The 21,207-nt window shown below is 39.0% G+C and overlaps 2 protein-coding genes and 1 long non-coding RNA gene across 7 annotated transcripts in view; 2 read left to right on the plus strand and 1 right to left on the minus strand.

Annotated features, from left to right (window-relative positions):
• kcnip4a (potassium voltage-gated channel interacting protein 4a) overlaps positions 1-2,271 on the plus strand; it is a 45,563-nt gene extending 43,292 nt beyond the window's left edge. For all 3 annotated transcript variants that reach the window (XM_015054117.1, XM_015054115.1, XM_015054116.1), the window contains exon 8: positions 40-2,271. In XM_015054117.1, the coding sequence (XP_014909603.1) occupies positions 40-87 (48 nt within the window). In that variant the 3' untranslated portion in view covers positions 88-2,271. The remainder of the gene's footprint in view (positions 1-39) is intronic.
• Positions 2,272-3,796: 1,525 nt separating this feature from the next.
• Positions 3,797-21,158, minus strand: sec24d (SEC24 homolog D, COPII coat complex component). Of its 2 annotated transcripts, XM_015054114.1 has the most exons (24): positions 21,049-21,158; positions 19,074-19,261; positions 17,803-17,905; positions 17,446-17,579; positions 17,112-17,366; positions 16,980-17,081; positions 16,241-16,362; positions 15,936-16,047; positions 15,214-15,341; positions 14,164-14,302; positions 13,938-14,053; positions 12,770-12,894; positions 10,548-10,739; positions 10,314-10,407; positions 9,455-9,571; positions 9,178-9,348; positions 7,976-8,072; positions 7,735-7,880; positions 7,515-7,653; positions 6,904-7,022; positions 6,640-6,819; positions 6,363-6,557; positions 6,075-6,164; positions 3,797-5,249 (listed from the first exon to the last, which is right to left on the minus strand). In XM_015054114.1, the coding sequence occupies exons 2-24, from the start codon at positions 19,222-19,224 to the stop codon at positions 5,109-5,111; spliced, it is 3,168 nt and encodes a 1,055-aa protein (XP_014909600.1). In that variant the 5' UTR covers positions 19,225-19,261; positions 21,049-21,158; the 3' UTR covers positions 3,797-5,108. The 2 variants fall into 2 exon arrangements, with proteins under 2 accessions (XP_014909600.1, XP_014909599.1); XM_015054113.1 differs by having other exon boundaries at positions 16,980-17,366.
• Positions 9,288-11,407, plus strand: LOC106960790 (uncharacterized). 2 transcript variants are annotated; one of them, XR_001427650.1, is made up of 3 exons: positions 9,288-9,378; positions 9,503-9,610; positions 11,175-11,407. It is a non-coding gene; the product is annotated as an uncharacterized LOC106960790 (long non-coding RNA). The 2 variants fall into 2 exon arrangements; XR_001427649.1 differs by lacking the exon at positions 11,175-11,407 and having other exon boundaries at positions 9,503-9,834.
• Positions 21,159-21,207: the final 49 nt, after the last annotated feature.

Consider the following 21,207-nt stretch of genomic DNA (forward strand, 5'->3'; position numbering starts at 1 on the left):
TATTGTGTCCCCTTTTCTTTTTTTTTTTCTAATCCCCAGGATGAAAACATCATGCGATCGATGCATCTCTTTGAGAATGTTCTCTAACTTTTGGCCGCCAGCCGGAGCTTTGGAGAGGAACATCATCTTTAGCATGGCCCAGTTACTGACTTGGACTCATACTGTGTACAGTGTGCTATGCAGACTTTTGACCATAGATAAAATCTTGTTCATTGTTACTGTTGGGCCACAAGTAGGAATAGGCAAGCATGTTGGGAACACTCTGGAATTCATATTTTGTTTTAAGATATCAAACTAGGGTTCAATTTAATATTTAAAAATGCGGTAAAATAAAATTGCACGTAAAAATTCAAATTTCCTGCCTTGTTTTATTTACTGCCAAGTGAAATCACTGTGACTCGCAGCTTTAGGAATATTGAACGACCCGCTCCAAGTTCCAGAGTGTTTCTTACCTGACTTAGTCGAGTGTGGTCTGTGATTTTACTCTTTATTTAGAGAAGGGGGGAAAAAAACAAGTTTTACCATTTTTAAGTTGTACATTCAAAGATATGACATTAGATGAGAAGTCTATTTGAAAATATCTCAATTCTGATCGTGTTTACTTGCCAACTAGACAACACAAGGATTGTATTGATGTCAAAATCGGACCATAACTTAAGCACATGGGTACAGACGTGGACAAATTTGTTGGTACTCCTGGTAAAGATGTATATAAAGCCTTAAAATAAATTATTCTCTTACAGTCTCGCAGCAGAAAATGTTGCAAAAAATACAGCCTTTAACAAGAATGCCGTAAAACATTCACACTCTAAAGATTATATTCCTCCTGATGATTGTTTTTTTTGGCTAACTACTTTTTGTACAAAAGTACAAAACGCCCAGCTGTTTTAAGACTTTTCAGCTGTTTAACTTTTATACCTTTTAAGAGATGATTAAACAAGAAATCCTATTGTGATGAGCGAGTCACGCTTTTAAATCATTTAAGCATCTTTGATGTTTTTGAATGAGTTTGTTATCTGTAACTGAAGTGTTTAGCATACACTTTTGACTAGACTAGATGGTTGCTGTTTGCAAAGAGATAATTTCTTCAGATTTCCCAGTCAGGCGTAGTTACCCATGTAAAGTGACAACTTGTCACTTTACCCATGTAAAGTGACAAGTAGGGTTGCCTGCTGAACCACTGAATGACTCCACCTACATAAAAACATCAGAAAACGTATTCAATGCACAACTGATGGATAAAAATGATAGATTTTTTTTAATGTACTCGTCCGCCCTCTTTCTAATGCTCTCCTGGGCAAAGGCCCATAATGACCATATCAAAAACTGCCACTGATTCTTCCTGCCAGTACACCACTAATTTTAAATCTCACATTCTTGCAGTTCAAATAGTTCAAGATGCTTTAGACTCCAACAACATTCCCAGATATTCATCTTGAGCTGCACACCAGAACCACCTGGGGTGGTTTTTGCTAACAAAAAAAAAAAAAGAAAAAGGTTAGACTCATCCAATCAAGGTGAACATTTCCAGTTAAAACCCCTGTAGAGTTTAACAAACACCATGTCTACATTTCTGATGGTAAGACAAACATGCTATCTGTATAGCATCCACGGTTATAGAGATCTGGTGACTTGTTATTGCTCCAACTGTGCATATGAGCAGGTTTGGGTGAATAGTTATTTCTTGTCACTATATCAGGCTACATCAGGTCTTATGAAGTCTTTCACATGTTGAAGAGCAGCTAATATCTCACGCCATATTTATACCTAAGGAGGTGTAATACTCTTCTATTACAAATTTTAAAAAACTCAGTTTAACTTTAAAAAGTTGCTAAGATCATATTTTTAAGAGATTCTTTTTTTTTCCAATTTGAAAAAAATTACAAGGAATGCAAACTTTAATTTGAGGACATTTCTGCTGAATTTCCACATTGCAAATGACAAGAAATCTACATATTTAAAGGTGTTTTGGATATCTTTACTGGAGGTTCCAGCAAATTTATTTGCATCTGCAGCAAGATTTTACCGCAAGTATCACGCGAAATGACGGCAACTTTATAAAAATGAAATGGGAGGACAAGCTGCTTTTGATGTATTTTTTGACATGATGTATGTACATTTCTTGTAAAGTAAAGCATCGACATGTTTTTATTTGATTTTTACTCTTTTTTTCATGTAGAGGAGTTCTCGGCAGCGTCATGGTCATTGTATAAAACAATTGTCAGCTGTACAGTATTAAATGAAAACTTGCTCTCTGAGGAATTGCAGGTCTTCAGACTTGTCCTTGTAATCTGCTGCTTTAGCAGTAAAAACCACTGGGGTTTGGTGGGTGATCTCAGATTTGATGCATTATTTCTTTGTTGTCTGCAAAGTTTCTTGTTGGGGTGTTTTTTCCCTCCTTCATTCCCTGCAGGGCAACGTCTAGCTGCCGACACTGAATCAACATGATTGGTTCCCGAGTGAAGGATTTGAGTGGCACTATATGGAGGAAAAAGCCAAGCATGCTGGGTAACAATCTGATGGATGGAAACTACTTGTCTGGGCATTATATATATGTACTGATTGGTTTTCATTTGACAATATGTCTGTTGTTTCTCTCTCACACAATAACCTGGATATTTGAAATCAAAAAGACTCGCCAAACTATCTATAAACGCAGGTAGACTTAAGAAATTGAGTATATTTAAATTCTGGCTTTTAAGATGTAATCTTTTTAATTTCTTTTGTTTTAGTTTTAAAACAGTTATTAAATGTAGCTTTATTTTTTAGACTTGAAGTATTAAAATTAAAAACTAATTATCTTCATATACATTTCTTTGGTGTAAAAGGGTTTTTTTCTTTATTTTTTATGGCTTTGGGCTTTTTGATTTTTATTTATTGAGTTTAAATAGTAAAACTTGTATTATTTTCATTTATTTACTGATGTGAGCCACTGATTGTTGGAGGCTTTGTCACAACAAGGTTCAGTTGCATTGAGTTGGTCAATATTGATTTTATTGGATTCACCACTTTAAATATCGTAGCTTGTCATTGATTATTTTCTGACCACTCGTTTTTCTTTTCACTCTGTGAAAATAAGAATCGTCCATGAAGCAGATAAAATGTGAACGGTTCATCACTGTATACACAGTAAAGTTATTCATTTAATTAAAATTATACTAACACATTTTTGATGTTCAGGTTAAAAAGCAGTTGCTTCAAACTCAATTAAGATCAGTTCATGCCCCCTGGTGGTAGCAACAGGTTATCACACACGGAAATTAAGACTCACTGTGATAGGGTCATTCAAATGTTTTCCCATGCCTGCAGTTTATTTTCATGGTTATATATATATATATTTATAAACTAATGAGATGTGTTTTTCTCTAATTAACTTAAAATATTGGTGAAATGGGCAGTTATAAGCATTTCAAGAGGAGACCTCAGACATTCGAGGACTTTAGCTGAATGGTTGTGGTTCATCATATGTACGTGTCCACCTGCTGGACAGCCAGACACTTGACCTTTTGTGACTTACCCTCCTTGTGTAGCGCGTCAGTGACTGTCAAGTCAGCAGTTTTCCCCATCATTTTTCTAGACAGAACATTTTTGTATTAAAAGAACTGATCTTATTCAATATTCTAAATCTTAAAGGCAGTTTATTATTATTATTAGTTGTGAATCATCAAAATGAGCAGAAGTGAAACATCAGTGTGTGCAATGAATCTAAATGAGTATCGCTACTTGAATTAATTTTTTTGATGATGTCCTAATTTCTTTACTGCAGTGACTGCAAAGAAACAAATGAGCGAAACTGTTTCAGTCGAAAGTTTTAATTACCAAAAACAAAAAGTTGTTTACAGTTAGGAAGCGGAACAAGCATCAAAGACCGTCGAGTCGCTCCATCATTCCAGCTCAAACCAAATCACTGCTTTCAACTTGAAATGGTAATGGACAGAAATCACCTGAGATAAGTTTGCATACAAACTAAAGTGACACAACTGCTGGTCTTTTACCTCTCTGGCAGAAATATTAACAAATAAATCAACTTAAGGCATTTGGTAATATTGTGTAAATACAAAAAAACAAAACAAAAAAAAACGAATATGCTGGCTGCATCAACACAGGACAGGATAATATCTGGAATAGCATGAAGATACAGTACTGAAAACTCTTTGTAGGTACATTTAATGGATCTGTACACTGAAGGTAGGCTGACGCTTTGGCTAAAGTTGATTTTGCATTTATTGAATAAGTTTTTTTTTTTTTAATTTGGTTTTAAATTAACCTTCAATAAAAATGCGCAACTCATGACAAGAACAAATTAAAAATCTTTTTGATGTCTTCCAGCCACCCAGTCTTTTGTCTCACTAGATGTTTTCCCTTTCAGCAGCAGGAGCAGCAGCATCTCAAGGACTTGAGGCAAGAGGAGAGAAGAAATGTCTTTTCTCCTCCTGCCCTCATTTGCTGCCGAGCGACAGCTGCGTTCGCTTCGCCGTGAGCTCAGAACAGCAAAACAAAGCTCTTTCTGCGTCTCTGCAGGTCGTGCGGATGGAAGCTCAGCCATAAATGGACAAAGAATGCGACTTTCGGAGGAGGCATGCGAGAATCGAACGCTTTGAGTCACTCCTGGCGTAAAAGCAGGACAGAATTTCAGCTCCTGCAGCCAGACGCTTGTTTCGCTGTCGTCCTCCTCACGTTTTCGAATTTTTCATCTGGTTATTGTAAAGCACTTTTCCAGTCTGATGGTAAAGTAAACATGATAAACATCTAAAAGCCATTTTAAATATTGAGTATTTATTGTTTGAAAAATAACAACTTAAATACTTCTTCTTGGAAGATTAACACAGAATGTCTACACAAATAACCCTTTTGTCTTTTCCAGAAAATAATTTACAAAGTAATGATATTAGACTGGATGGGGTATTGCTGAGGTCAAAGTGGGTTTTAGATCCTCATTTACTACAAGCTCTTAACGACAAGATGTTATTTTGCAGATCAAACCGTCCCAGAGGCAGCTTTGGGCTCTGGGCTTCTTGAAGGCTATCTGCAGTCGCGTTATCATTCGTATCTCTTAGAAATGTGTTACGGATCATCTGAAATGTTCTGAGGAGGCCAGGTGTGTCGGCTTAGGTGAGCAGCTGCCTGATTTCCCGGTGAACGTGGCACAGGAAGTCCATGTAGGAGGCGCCGCCATGCAGGCCTTTGTCCTCCACCAGGAGCTGACGGAACAACATCTCCGGTTTGTCTCTCTGCCTCACGATCTGCAGCTGAGCAGGATGAGAGAAATGTTACAGGTTTGCTCTTTGTAAAGGAGCTGGAAACGTCATGATGATGTGAGGACTCCAGGTAACACGAGGAGAAACTGTTCCGACTTTCTCACTTCCTCTTATTTTATTGGGATTTTATGTGGTAGAGTAGTGCGTGATTAATTCTTAATGATTTTTTTTTTACTAATATTCTATAAACTGTGCATTTATTTATTTATTTTACTTTACATCTACATGTTTCTCATAAATACTGACACCATACACCAGCCTTATAAATCAAATTCTGAACTTTCACCTTTTGTCACATTAAAATCACAAAAATTCAATCTATAACACAATGGTATTGTAAAGTAGAAGGAAAAAAATATGATTTAACTTCTAAAAATATCTGAAAAGCTGTGTGCATTTGTATTTATCACCAAAAAATAGGTCAGTGCAACTTGTCTAAATAGTAATTAGTCCACCTGTAGGTAAATACAAAGTTATGCAGACATTTGAAGAAGGGTTTGGTTATAAAATAATACATGCTTTGAACAGTTATGTTGCAAAGAATGGGCAGATATTTAATTCTCTTAAACCTCTGAGGTTCATTTCAAGCTAAAAGTGTTTCTACTAAAGTATCTCGGGGTGAATACATGTTATTAGCACGTACTGTGAGAAAACATGGAAACCACAAATTATTTTCCTTCCACTTTACATATATGATCTCTTCTTGTGGGTTTTATCATGTCCAGTCCTAATAATTGTTGCTTTATCATTTAAAAGTGTATCTTTTACTCTTCTTTTCCTCCTTTGGAAGCAGCTCGTTATTGTTTTAGTCGTTACCTTCATAGAGTTTGGCCTTTTCTCCAGCAGCTCACTGATGATGCCTCGGACCTTCTTTGACAGCGGGTTGTCCAGCTCTGGCAGTGTGAACTAAGCACACAAAGAAGGTTAAAGTTTAAAGCACAGGTTTGTAATATTGATTCTACTAATGGTTACAAGAGCAGAAGAAGTCGCCTTTGTGATTCTAGGCCACATTAACACACGCAGTTGTTCTAGTTCCCATTAAATTCATCTGGAGACTAAAGCGACAAACCGTTTCATCCCGTGCGTAATGAGATGATTTCTCACCATGTGTTCTTGCTGCAAATGGGCGAGCGAGGGCGCGTTGAAGAGGCTCTGGATCAGATCCGGCGGGCTCGCTTGGCCCAGCCACAGGAAGATGGCGTGCCCGTTCTCCAGCAGAAACAGGCCGGAGTCTGAGAGGCGTTCCTCAGAGCAGCGGACTGGAGCAGGCACCGCCTCGCCGCTAGCGTCCACGTCGTGCTGGGAGACGGGAAGCATGGTTTCGCTGACGTTTTGATCAAAGAAACCGCTGACCATGCACAGTTTGTCTGCTTGCACCTACCAGTGGGATGAGGCGTGGGTAGAGCTGCAGCTGGCTGTCCTCCACCCCCATAGCCGTGACAGACAGCCGCTGGTGGGCCCTGTCATCTGTGGAGAGCTCAGTGCTGCCCACTAGTGGAGCCGTTTTCATCAGGCTGTTCATGTAGACTGGGAACACTTTCATGGAATCGGGCAGGATCAGCTGCATGCAGAAAAATACAGTTAAACAGGAGCTTTTGATGCCAAAACGAGAATCGCTCAATGTTAATTTCTTTATTTCTCCGACCTGGCTTGCAGCCGATGGGCTGGCGCAGTTCTTCCTGTAGCAGGCCAACATGTGGGCCGTCTGGTTGACCAGGATGTCCCTCACGTTCTTCAGTGGCTGGTTCAGTATGGCACGGTAAGCTGGAGGCAGTAAGGCTCAACTTTTAAACACTTACGCAATTCTTTAAATATGGCATTTAAGACAAAAGCTCAGTGTTTCTTCACATTTCCTCCAATTTCAATGAAAAGAAGAACATTCTTGTCATCTAGTTAGAAACATTTACAGTAAATTTGCTCCAATCACCTTTCAAAAAAAAAAAAAAAAGGCTGATATAGCAGAAACTATAAGAAATAAAACTGATAAAAGTTTGCGAAACTGTTTTGGAAACCTGTGTGTCACACACAACGAGATGTTTTGTTTGAGCCTCGTCTGCCTAAATGACATCCGATGCATCCGATGCCCTCTACTGGTTTCTGTGATTCAGACACAAATAGCTGTTTTTACATTCCTGACTGGTGAGCCAGCGAGTGCCTGCACCAGCTTCTCCTTTGTTGGGTTCAACTAGAATATTTAATCCTTTCAACCAGAGGACACTTTTTTTTTCTACTTTAAGCGATAAAACAGGAGCTGACCTGATTTGGCGAAAAAGTTGATGAGGGAGTCCGTCTCGCAGCACTTGTACATCTCGGACAGCTGCGAGGTGCAGTTCAGACTCAGGTTGTGGATGCGGAGGCGTCGCTGACCGCTGATGGTGGTGTACAGCAAAGCGCACTGGGAATTAAAGAACAATGAAATGTTCTCGCAGGATCCGTCGCCATGTTATTAAGCGGATCTTGTTTCTGAGAGGCGGACCTGCATAAAAGCCCCCGACTCCTCGCTGAGAGCGTCGTCGTGCTTGAACTCCACGGTCACAGCCTTGTCGCAGTCCACAGCCGCCATCTCCACGTCCGTGGTGTTGTTCATGTAAATGGCCCCGAAGAAGTCTGTGGCCCTGAAGCCTGGAGGGTCACACACACACACACACACACGGCACTGTGCAAAACATCTGTTGGCCAATTTTAACAATAGGAAGTAAAGGTTTGCTTTTCTTTACCTGTACTGGTGCGGACTCTCATCACGGCATCGAATCCCAGGCTCTTCTGCAAATCCTTCCTCAGGTCTCTGAGGAAGTGCTCCCCATCGGTCGCCACCTGCCAGCAGATGGCACTAATGTCACTATTTGGTCTCGTTTGGTCAAACAGGCTGAGAAATTAGCAAAAGTAAATACATCCTAACATCTCAGAGGAATTTAGATTTCATTTTGTGACTTAATTAAACTTTGCATGAAGAATATATTTATATTATCTTTGAAAGATTGGGTGCAAGAAATAGAAAACGCTATACTTTAAACATCTTTTAGGACTTTGTTAGATGCTTTGACAAGTATAAATCAAGGTGTAAATTTATTACGGTTTTTACTAATTAAATCTAGCTACTAAATAAAAAAAGTGCATAACTTGAGCATCAGAATTAATGCACGTCTTTTCAGTTGTTTATGAAAACAATTCTTATTGTTTATTTGTTGTGTAACTACTAACATTTTTTTTTAAATAATCTTTTTAACATTTTACTTTTTGTCAATCTAAAAACTGGACTCGTTTCCTACACAGTGAGTGAAAAGCCGTCTTGAATAAAATTCTCCTGCTATTTGTAATATTTAGATACTCCACCAGAGGGCAGAAGACAAATAAAAGATCTTGACTTGGGAAAACAAGTATCAAATATTTTATATGTGGCATTAGAGAATTCAGTTTAACTAACAAAAAGATCGTCTTCATAAGTGGGTTACTTGAGTTATTTGTTCCTCTGAATTATGTAGATATTTTTGTAGCATGGTTTAGACATTTTCTAGATCTGTTTAAATTGCAAAGTTATTTATTTCATTAGTTTAGTGCACGCGTCGTCTCAAGGCACTTCAGAGAACAAACTGATTACATTTGTAAAAGAAATTTAAGACCATATCAATCAAACTAAATGGGTTCCACTTTAATCAAAAGCATTTCACTTTGATTCTAGTGAGAACACAAAGCAGTCAAATGCTAGTTTTCCATCTCGGGGAGCACAGCTGTTTCCATTCAGCTCTTTACTTTGCAGCAATCCCTCCTCCTGTTTGAGCATAAGGTAACACTGACACAGCTCCACGTAATCATAAAAATGACTCAGAAGAGAACCATAAGAGTTGCAAATTGTGCTTCTGCAGTGTCTTGAGAGCTTGTTGCGCAACAAGACTGGAAGTATTTAGTCTGAGCTCTTTACCTGGAAGTTATTGTACTTGTAGACGGAGCCTCCGGTGTGTGAAGGCACGTCGGCCATGGAGGCCAAGTCGAGGTACTGGCTGGGGAACAGGAAGAGATCAACGCAGCATCCTTGTGCCACGCAGTCTTTAGACAGCTGCTCATACACTCCTTTCTGAGGCTGGAAAAGGGTCTATTGTACAAACAAGGCCATCAGTGTTGGGTAAGACATCATTCACTCTTAATGAGCAGATTATAAACTGACATTTAAAGAAAGTTCATCTAAAAAAGGAGCTCACTTTCTCCTTGTCGGTGTTGACCAGCTTTTTGTCGTCTCTGTTCTTCAGTTTCCCTGGAGCCTCAGCGGTGGGCATGGACGAGTGGAAGATGAAGAGCTTCCCGCTGCACTCTGCTGCCTGGAAGGACGACAACAGATCACACGCAAATCTGACTGGGTTGGCACAGTCTGGCTTGTGTAGCAACAAAAATCTGTGCAAAAAGAGTCCAGAAGTGGAGCAAACTGGTATGTAAACAGTATAGTTCTGAAATATTGTGTTCTATCTGCTTCTTCCAGTTAACCATAAACCCTGATCTTGCATCAGAGAAACAAGCCGTCTGTTAGCTTTAACTGAACACAAACAATAGATTGAGAAAATAAACTGCTGCTTGCCTAAGTGGACTCCAGTCTGTAGTCCCATAAATCTGAAACAATGATCACTTCAAACACTGCTTTCAGTGTTTGTGTGTGATTTTAGTTGTTATTGTCCTGTGGTTTCATATTTTGAATTGATATTTTTTTATTTGTATGCTGGTTTGTCTGATTTTTACTTTGTGCAACCATGGACTGCTAATGGAGTTTGAATGAACTGCATCCAGTGCTATTCAGATATACAGGAAGATTGACTGGGAGAAAGCTCTAAGTACCAAAGTTTTCCATAAGTCATGGAGGGGACCTTTAAAGAGACAAGAGCACATATTTCTACATACAGAAGCAGAAATATAGAAAACAGAATCCTTCGGCCTGTGAGAACCCGACACACAAACGGAAACAGGTTTCAGTGCACATATAAACTCAAAGCAATGCATGACGACGTGGATGATGACAGGAAGTGCCGCCGTGTCCCCCTACACGCTGACACATGTCACGCTGTTGCTAACCTTAAACGCCTCCACTCCAGCCTGGATGACGGGAGCGAACACCGTCTCGCTCTCGTTGGTGTCTGCAAACATGTCGGGGATTTGATCCAAGAGGCTGAAGAGAGGAGAGATTAAGAGCTGGTCAAAGCCAACAGCTGCCAGCCCTGTTGACTGAATGGGGGCCGTCAGCGGAGACATTTGCTCGCTTCCAACTTGCAGTCGGCAGGCACTCATTTTTTGAGATGTGTGTCTTACTTGTAGATGACGGCCCTGGAGTCCTGGTAATTCACGAGAAAGCCGTCGAGCAGAGGGACGAACATTTCGGCTGTGTCCGACACCACCATCATCTGCGGCTGGGCCAGAGCGCTCTTCACGTTGTAGAAGTGAAGCACCTTGTTATAAGTAACAAAGCCCACTTTTATTGCAGAGGCCTCTGCTCCGTCCTCCCTGGAATCGGCCGAAAAAAAAAATAAATATATATATATATATATATATATACAGTATACAGAGGACTTTAAGGAGGGCATCAGGTTCCCTTCAGGGTGGCCTCAACTAGTATCAAGCCAGGCGCAGAGATCGGAGGAGAGGAAATATTCTATTAGTTAAGGAAACAAATAACTGGATTAGTTCTGGGGGAAAGTAAGTTATTTTCTCTCATTAAGACACAAATTTGTTAACCTGGATATCTTGGATATAGCAAACCCACAGTTCTGATCCGAATATTAATATGCAAGGTTTAATGATTTGTTCTTTTGCTAGGGTGCAGTGTCACAAGAACCGGTTGCAAGTCTCTGATCCACACAGGGTAAAAATACAAATATAAACAGACGCACCAACAATGGGTAACTCTTATAAACTGGAACATCTGTGTCTTCTAAACAGTGAAATGAATGTTACAACACCACTGAGAGGGGAACCCTCTGGCCCAAAACCTTCATACTCGACTGAGCTCCGGAAGAACCAGCTCAACGCCATCTTGAAAAAAGCTCAGCGGTGAAAGGAGACAAACAATTAGTTGCTTGGCAACACTGAAGGCAAGTTCCAACTATTGCTTCTTGATTTTCTTTTTTTTTTTTTCAGAACTTCCTTTAATAATTTTATTTGTGCACATTTCTGATGCTCCTAAAGAGAGAGATTAAATATAGTAGAGCTACATGAGCTCTGCCAATACTGTCAATAGAATAACAAACATCCTTCTATAAATATACTAGATAGAAGCTTGTTGATGGTGGTTTCTCTGAAAGATATTTAGCAAAACATTTGAGCTTTATTCAAACATGTATTTGTATTTTTGACCCTGTAAATTAAGAAAATCTACCATAAATTCAGAGTTGTACCTTGAATTCTTACTTTTAAACTTCATTACACTTTTGTGATGCCGTTTTAACCATCCAACAAAACGGTCAAAGTTAAAATATAATGCCTACAAGACTATGAAATCATCTGGAACTGGACTGTGAATTATGAAAGAGGGGTCTTACTAAATCTGACTTTGAAAACCTCTGAATCAAAAGGTTTGAGCTGCATGAGGCAAAACAGACAAAGAAGAAGAAGAACAGTTTAGACAAGAACCTGGCTTATCTTTGGGCTTCACTGCATTGTTTCATTTAACAAGAAGTCCTTCCAAGTCAAGTATAAACATCCCTGCAGGACTGGAACATGATCCAAGAGGGGTTTGCTTGGTGATGTTTGGCTTCTTTTGAGAGCTATATTTGTGATTCATGGACACATGAATAAAGAACCTCTTCATCTCACCATTAGCGTTAGCTCAGTCTACAGGTATTCTGAGTCTGCAGGTATTCCACAAAAACCCACTCATATTTACCACAACACAGAAGACAATCACACTTTGCCAACACTGCTAGTGCCAAATGCTATTTCCATATAGTTCTATTTAACTTATCCAGATTCGCATTCCCTCTAAAGGAAAAGTACGACTCATTAACGGCTTTGACGTTCAGCTGTGTCCTCACTCTACATAATTTGGTTTGCTTTTTAATGCAACTTTTTAATGAATGCCATATTAATTCGGCACACATTTGGCAGGACAGGTGGCCAACATAAGCAAATCGAACTGAACTGACAGATTTTTATCCACGGTATGTTTTTGGCATCATCTAAGCTATAAAGTCATGACAGCAAAAAGAACAGAAATATTGTTGCTGGCACTAAAGGAGCATGTAAGGAGTAACCTGGAGAAGAGCAAGCTGTTCTCAAAGATAAATCAAAATGTCAGCAAAAGGTGGATGAAGCTCAAGGAGTTCTGTTTTTATCATTTCACTGATAGCAAAACTATGAAACCTTCACTGGACTCAAAGAACAAACTGTTTTTGCTGATTTTTTTTTTTTTTTTAAATCAGAAAAGCGTTTTGTTTTGTTTTTTTCTCCCCCAATTAGTCAGATGTTGGATGCGAATTGTAGCACCGATTTACTCGAATGGGAATAAACAAACTGGTTTTTAGTATTATTGCTTGTACCTGGGCAGCTTCTCCAGCAGAGTCTTGAGCTCATCGCATACCAGTTTGACCAGTCCGCTTTTGATGTTGGTGTAGGACACATCAATCATGAAGATATAGGCAGGAGGATTGGGAGGCTTATTGTTCTGCGAGGGGAAAAAAAACGCAGTAGTTTATTCTCTCAAGATGGACAACTAGTGACATAAAAGTTATTTCCTCTTGCTGTAAGCACACAGTAACAATTTATTAAGTTGACACTTAAAGGGAGGTGGTCACAAAACAGCTTCCATGACAATTCTCCATTATGCCGTTTAACTAATGGAGTTAAACAGATCGGTGTAAGCCCCGCTCCTCAACTTGCGATTTTGACAGATAAAATTATTTGATGTTGTCACTGCTGGAACAGGAATCATGAAATAAATACAGTTAATTAATGATCTGCATCACCTATTATAAGATTGCATTTTAATGATTTTATGACATATGCAATAATTTAGGCACTTGATTAAACTTTATTTAATTGTACATTTAGTTATTAAAGATGCATTTATTTAATTTTGTCCGTTTTGGTCCTCCATATTTTACCAATCAATTGACTTCTGAAGGCAAATGATTGGTAAAAAAAAAAGTGGATTTTATTTAGCAATCTCAAAGGAAGGGGGCTGAATATATATGGATGTCAGAATTGTCAAACTTTTATATGCAAAAAAAAAAAAAATCTATGTCCACATTTTGTTTTAGTTCTGTAAAAAAACAAGAGTTGTACTTGTGTTTGAAAGGTTTCACTCTGATTGCTTTGTTTCATTTGTTGTAAGCAGTATAAAAATAAATCAGTGGAGTGACTAAGTTGAAACCTCTCCTGCTGTTTACATTAGCAGCTGTCCTCATTTGGGACACAGATAATTTACATCACCGTCTCCCCATTGTCCCCTGTTTTCAGTGTGCTCAAGACTTTTGTCCAACCCTATGTCCTTGCCAGACTAATTCGTACAATGAGTAACAGTCTCTGGAAAATCTTGCGTACAGTATTGACGCTCTTATGGTCTGATCCAACTGTGGTGTTTATAATCAGTGCCATAAACAGGAACAGAGCTGATAAATGTAGTTATTTCTCTGTATTAATCAGATCATTTTAAGTCAGCATTGTGTAAACAGGATAACTGCAGCCAGATCTGTTCTTGTCGTTTACCTTGCAATAATCAAGCGTGGCAACAAACTCATAGGATCCCAGGGAAAGCTCAGGCCTCTCGTAGAAGTCCACCCTACGGCCCATGTGGTCCAGGTGTTGAAAGTAGAAGACCGGCACTTGACAAGAAAGCAAAGAATGACACATAATGTAACCTTCTCTCATATATTATTTCACTCCTTATTACATTAACAGAATTTAACACAGTCTCATTTTCTTCGTGCCATACCTTCATTGACACAGTTGCAGAAACTGCACTGATAGCGACGACCGCCGTCGATGAACTGCATGTAGGGGCACATGTAGGCCTTGCATCGATTGCAGCGTATTGGGCCCGTCTCGCCATGGTTCACAACATACAGAGGAGTCTGAACAACAGAAGAAACCTGTTAAAAGATGTGCTACAAGGTTGCCATATGCTAAAGTTTTCAGTTGCAGTGTAAAAAAAAAAGTTCAAAGGGCAAGGATTCTTTTGAGAGGCACTCTGCCAACTTCCTATCAACTGAAGAGTTTTCCAATGATTCTTTTATGCATGAGAAACTAAACGCCGCTTTAAATTATGTTAAGATAATAGTTTACTACTAGAACAACAATATTTGAGAGAATTTAGTATTCTACAGGTGTTTTCTAGGTTCACAAATTAAAACCAGTTACACAAAGTAACTCTTATGCACGATAAGATGATTTTTGAGCTATGTCCAAATGCAATGCACTCAATAAGTGAGGAGAAAATATCATCTTTGAGACTTTTTGTCTAAATCACATTTGTTTTTTATTTGCCCCAGCAGATCTAACGCTAGGTCTAAAAGCCAGATGAGGAGAGCTAACATTTCCTAAAAAGGCCGTGTGGCATCTGGGACAGAGTGAGCGGAGGTGGAAAATATCTAAGTGAGTATTCTTCTTCCAACAATTATCTAAAGGAGGTTATTCAAAGGACAAATTAAGTCCTTCAAACAATGACAATTTCTTTGGGGGGAAAAAAAAAGTGAAATTCAGGCATATGGTAATAAGTGTGTTCACTAATTGAATAAAACCAAGTGTAAATGCCACTACAAGCAGATAGATATAAACAGCTTTAGTGAACTCGGCATAATTTAGAGCTCATGCTGCATTACAAAAGAAAAAGTCAATTTCTTCTGTAGACAGACAAAACAGTACAAGAAAAGAACCATCCAAGTGTTGAATAAACGCTCGACTAACATCAAAACATTGCTGTTTAAATGAATCGTAACCTTATCTTCCTTCTCTGTGTGATGGTCCGAGTAAAAGTGAAGCTTACCTCATTTTTGGGCAACTTAGCAAATGGTTTAATGATGGAAGCAAGAGGCACTTGGCACTGTTTGGCCAGCTCAGCGGTGCAGGGCAGTGAGTACGTCGTGCAGCGTATAAATCTTGGACTGGCATTCCCTGAGGTCAGCAAAACAACATTTCAGTATCGCCGGACACATCAAAATGAGAAACACTTTTGTTCTAATTGTAGCTAATTTATTTATCACTATCAAAGTAATGTTGCAACTTAACCAGACATTGTAAATGTATTAAAAACATTGTATTTCATAACATAATAAAATGCATCTTAAATTGAACACTGCTGTTGCTCTAAAAAGGAAAAAGAAGAAATATATTTCTGGTAGTTATGATACTTAAAACTAAGAACAAATGTTCATATTGAACATATTCCTATTGTTTGACCAGCATTAAATGAAAGTTTTTCAAGATTACTGCTTTGAGGATCACTCTCAACCGAAGAAGCTCAGACACGCCAACCAGAAATAAAGAGCCTATTATATTGGGTATGTTGGATAATGTGGGATATGTTTCATATTCATATAATCCAGCCAGTAGATTAAATGGAGGTACAAACAAACCAATCACAGGCGTTTGTCTTCTGTGACGTCAGAGAGCCTCAGCATTGAATCAATTATGTACAAATAAAACACAAACCAATACCAGTGGTCTGAGTAGTCATTTAGGATTGTTTCAGATCGAAAATATTGGCACCTTGATCCTGAACTGTGAAGTCAGTGGTGACAAGAGGTGGGACCTGTCCTCTGATGTTTGTGCTAAAGACCTGTCCTCCCAGCCTCGCTTTGTCATCCTCAATAACCTGGGTCTAAATGCAGAAAGGTTGGAGTAAAAAAAGGTTTACTTGATAATCCTTCAGAATTTGAGAGTAGAACAAACACACGTATGAAATTAAAGCAAGGTTGTTTATGGATTTGCCAACAAAACAAACAATTGACTCAGAATGAACAACTACAGCAGAAAAGATTGTAATACAGCAGGTATAGTTTATGCACACTCACTGTGCTCGGTATAGAATCAGGATCCAGTTTCTTCTGAGGGGGTCCAGCAAGTCCACCTGGAGATCCAGGAAAGGCCCCTGGCATGCCTGGCTGGGGTCCAGACATGAGTCCCCCAAACTGACCTGCAAGTTTAAGAAATGCATCATAATCAGAATAATGAATCAAAGAAAAAAAAAAATTAAGGTTCTACTCAAAACATGTGCCTTTGATTAATATTTTAATTTTCCTTATGGCTTATGAAGACTTGGAATGAGTCCAGTGTTGCCAGTCCTCTGAAGACAAAATTCATAGTGGTATACACACATCATGGATAAGTTTCCACCTCTACTACCAGGCTCCTGAATGCAGAACCACGGACAAAGATTTGCTACCTCCAGGAGGCCATAGTAGGAACTTCTTGCTCCGTCTAACTATGCAGACGAATATTCAGCTCCTTTTTTTAATAGGAAGATTTTACATGTTGTATGTTTTTAAAATCTTTATCTACATGTTAACATTTTAACAAATCAAAACCTGATTTTTCTTTCACTGGTGTACTTTATACATCAGAGCCAGTGATGCAAAGCGATTAGAAGGTCTAAGTGTAGAAAGACTGCATGTTCTGTCCTATAAAGGGTTTGATTCTTAGTTAGTTCTGACATTATACTGAATAAATATAAAATTAATATAATGTATGTGAAAAATATATAATTTAATACAACAAGTAACCCTGCTGTGAAAGGCATTGCAAGCTAGTTACCTGATTGCTGTGGGTAACCTGACGGAGCAGTGGGTCCTGTACCATGTTGCTGGAAAGCTCCTTGGCCTGAAGGTGGAGGTCCAGGAAAAGGCCTGTTCATGCCTGCCATTGGCGGCCCAGTCATTGACTGACCTCCCATTGGCGGCCCAGTCATTGACTGACCTCCCATTGGCGGCCCAGTCATCGACTGTCCTCCCATTGGTTGTCCTGATGGCGGCATATTTGTAAGGGGTGACTGTGGCGGAGACATCTGATTCTGAGAGGCCATGTGTGGTGCTGGGGCTGAATGCATCTGTGGCTGACCCATTGCTGGAGCTGGTGTCTGGAAATGTTGCTGGGCAACAGAGCTTGTTGGAGGAGGGGGGTGGCTCTGCATGGCGCCTGGGGCTATGAGGACAAGGCAAAACATTAAGAAATGTCAGGTGTTAAAGATAACGGAAAACTCTGAAGCATCAGTAAACATTACCATAGCTGCCCAGGTTCATAGCACTCATCTGATTAGCAAGCTCCTGCGTTGGAGGGGCAGGCGATGCCATGCTGTTGTACACAGAGTGTGAAGGCTGACCATAAGGAGGAGAGGCAACCGATGGAGAGGCATACCTGTAGAAGGTTAGAAAAGATTATTTAATTAAAACTGATTCAGTGGATTCTACTAATGACAGAATACCTCCTACCTAAGGTATTGGTAGTCTTAAGGTAATATTTAGAAAGTATTTGCGCTCATGACCTTTTATGGTGTAAGGTCAATGTTTTATACCTTCGCCAAATGTTATGATTTCACTGAATTTCCCTTTCTATCCAGCTGCTGTTCCAAGGAATTTACCTTTGGGGATGAGCACCGTTCTGCTGCACACTTGGATTGTACTGACTGGATACAGGAGGCGGTGGCATTGCTGCAGGCGAGGTAGGAGGTGACTTCATCATACCTGCAATGAATAACAGATAGTCTTCTACTGCTATGTATTACATAAATACATGTCGTCAAGCTTGGAGGAAGCAACACTTAGATGGTTTTGGTGTGTGAATTGGAGGTATGTTGATGTATTGGACAAAAGATGTTAAATATGACGCGGAAAAAAGGAAGGTCACAGAGAAGGTTCATGGATATAGAGAGATGTGACAGAGGAAAATGACAGGATTATGTCTGAAAAATTATTAAAACACAATGCAAAGTGAAATTATTTCATGGAATGACTCTTTAAACAAAGCTTGAAAGTATTATGTAGTAGAGAAGTTTATGTCCAGCTCTGACACTTTTTCCTGTGGCTGAGAAGCAGATGCTTTCCACCTACAAGTTTGTAAAGTCAGGACATTTGTTGAGTAAGAAGCTGCTAACTTACTTAATGGTTTATAAAAACATAAACAAAATTATTTTAAAATTAACAGGGAGAAATACAAGGATGCCTATTTGAGTGGGTTGAGATATTGCTGCAGTAGTTTAGACTAGAATATTGCAAACGTCTAATCCAGTGTAAATCCACGCATGAATCGATGGCTGTGTTGAGATTTAAGATTAACATGCACCCTGGCTGACTGAGAGAAATGTAGACAGGGCTAAGCAAGACCACTCATAGTTGGCATTAGAAGCTGGTCCTGTGTGATCAGATCTCTGTTACCCACTTTAGATGCAAATCAGTGCAGAGCAACATCACTTGGTGAGTTGTCAGCAGAGAAATAAACAGGACATCAACATGTCTGCTGATGTTTTCAGTCAGTGTCTTTTCACAGCTAGAGTGAGATGAAGATGATCCACTGTGGCAGTGCCAAAAGGAAGAAACTAAAAGAAGATGCACAAACATAAACTGCTTTTCAAAAGTATTCATAACCATTCAGCTTCAGTGTTAGTTTCGTGTCACTGATAACATTTCAAAGGTAGGCCAAAAGCTTTTTGTAGTAGCATTTAAATTGGGAAAATGTCTGTACATGAGAGCTGGTTGCAGCAGTGATTTAATGGAGCAGGAAAACTTGCACGCAGTGGGAAAAAAAAAATGAAATACTTGAATAAAATATTGATAACATGAGCTGGATTGAGCAGATTCTATTCACACAAACTGAAACATCTCTTTTGGCATTCTTTTGTAAATGTGATCGTACCTGCTGGTGGAGCATTAAATCCCTGAGGTGGTCCTCCGTAATGTCCATAGAGGGGCTGGGCAGGGGGAGCTCCAAATCCACCTTGGTACCCCCCTATTCCCGGCTGGGCCTGGGAGTATGGGGGCGCAGCTACGTAACCCTGTTGGCTCATTCTGATGGGACGGCTGTCACTGTCTGCTCATACCAACCTGGTAAAACATAAAGTTTATAAAATACATGAATTAGTTCTTTGTGGTTGCTCATTTAATTTTGTATTTTGCGTAAACCGGACGTAAACAAGCAACGTGAACCTCAGCTGAGGTTTGACCTCATTCTGTTATCAGCAATGTGTGGCAGACCTTTGACTTTGCTTCCTGATAGATAAAGCAGCATTGCTTCAGTTTAAATTTTCTTCTAAGAACACCACACTGTAAAACGCAGTAAGTTTAACTAAAGTCAACTCAAACAATTAAAGTGTATACTTTAATGCTTATTCAAAATCGACTGCCACTGCTTAATTTAAACATACTTTCATTAGCCTAAAAATAAGTTTTTATTTAGACAATTAAAATAAATAAAAATTATATGAGAAAATAAAATTTAAGGGGAGAAAACTTCTAGCTTACCGTAGATGTACCAGCTTGGTTTATTTAGGACAAGTTTTTTTTTTTATTTGATCCAAATTGAAAATATGTTCAAAAGCTTTAAATTCCTTTCTAATCCTTTTTTTTTAATAGAAGCTAATGACTTTGTATTTCTTAGATTAGGGAATTATTGTTGACTTTCAATAACTTTTAGCCTACTTCGTGCTGTCACGAAGGTTCGGCTTTATTGATTTCACAAGTACGGCAGTAATTAGGCATGGGTGTGCCTAGTGGATATAAACAACTATTTTACAGACCTGTACACGTTTTCCCAAGATTACAGAAGATAGTCCTACGAGGGATTAAACTCCACTAGCATCGAACCAATATGCAAAAAAGCTCAGCGTTCATTCCAAGTGGGAGGTCCCAGATGATAAGACTGTGGAGACAGCATCATTTTACATGGTATTGTTTTAACAATTGCCATATCTACTGCAATTTGAGATTGAAAAATGTAATTAAGATTACTCTGAAAAAAAGTTATTAGAACACAACCAGCTGTAATCAATAAAAAACTGTATTAATCTTCTAATCAGATTATGGTGAGCTCTAAGCAAATCCAGCAGAATTACAAACTATTTCAAATGAATTAATACAAGGAAAAAAAACAATATGCGGGTAGACCTACAGTTAATGAATGGAAGTGACTATATAGTTTTAAAGTGGAAAAAATGTGCTGTTGAGTTTTATTATGCACAGGCTCGTTGCACAAATTACAACAAAAATACATCACAATATGTGTACGGGATCTTGCAATTTAAAAATCGTAGCTGTATAAGTTTCAACTAAATCTGCTTATTCAAACAGAAAGCTTATGACCCTGCAGCTATAATTAACTTTTTAAAAACCAGCCACTGGGCACAGCTGGGTCATTAAGCAACAGCTTCGTATTAACAACTTCATCTAATGCTTTTAAACCCCGGAAATATGTTATTTTAAACACAATTCGACCTATTTAACACGTACATTGTGACAGTTTTGGTGGGGTTTAAGGTTCTATGCTTGGGGAACTGCGCAACTTCCGAAAATTGCCACGTCAAAGTCCGTTATGATGGGTAAAAAAAGAAAGGAAAAAAAGGCGTTACAACTCTTCATTAATCAAAACACAATTTGCCGGGCATGTTTGCCATTTTGTAAAAGGAATAGTACTTTAATAACATTGGCCTTTATATACGTTTATAAAAACATGACATCACACTGTTACTACATATTAAGGCATCTTTGCGAGTAAGCGGAAAGCGCTACAAAGTTTCCATCTGTGAGACCACGTTTCACATTAAATGTTACCTGAGGAGGAAATATTATTCATCTGAGGTGTAATGGTGTCATCATTCCTGGTTTGTGTTATTTACCTGAACAGCGGGGCAGAGAGATAGATCCTCTTCTTCTCTGAGAAAAGCGGAGTGCCACGTCAAACTCCACAGAGCACCGGGTCGCTCCGCTGCCGTGACGACGACAAATCAGCCATCTTTACGGGGCGTGAAAGCTTTTCAAAATAAGAGCACCAATGT

This window comes from Poecilia latipinna, unplaced genomic scaffold, assembly GCF_001443285.1.
Source record: "Poecilia latipinna isolate Pla-1442-1.1 unplaced genomic scaffold, P_latipinna-1.0 Scaffold1229, whole genome shotgun sequence".
In the NCBI taxonomy this organism is placed as follows: Eukaryota; Metazoa; Chordata; class Actinopteri; order Cyprinodontiformes; family Poeciliidae; genus Poecilia; species Poecilia latipinna.

What these genes read in the sequence shown, in the direction of transcription:
- sec24d (XM_015054113.1), bottom strand. Translation starts at nt 19,224, where the DNA reads ATGAGCCAACAGGGTTACGTAGCTGCGCCCCCATACTCCCAGGCCCAG. An exon ending in GAGAGTCCGCACCAGTACAG is followed by an intron (nt 7,881 to 7,975) that starts GTAAAGAAAAGC and finishes GTGACCCTCCAG; the next exon opens with GCTTCAGGGCCACAGACTTC. An exon ending in ACCCACGCCTCATCCCACTG is followed by an intron (nt 6,558 to 6,639) that starts GTAGGTGCAAGC and finishes CCCGTCTCCCAG; the next exon opens with CACGACGTGGACGCTAGCGG.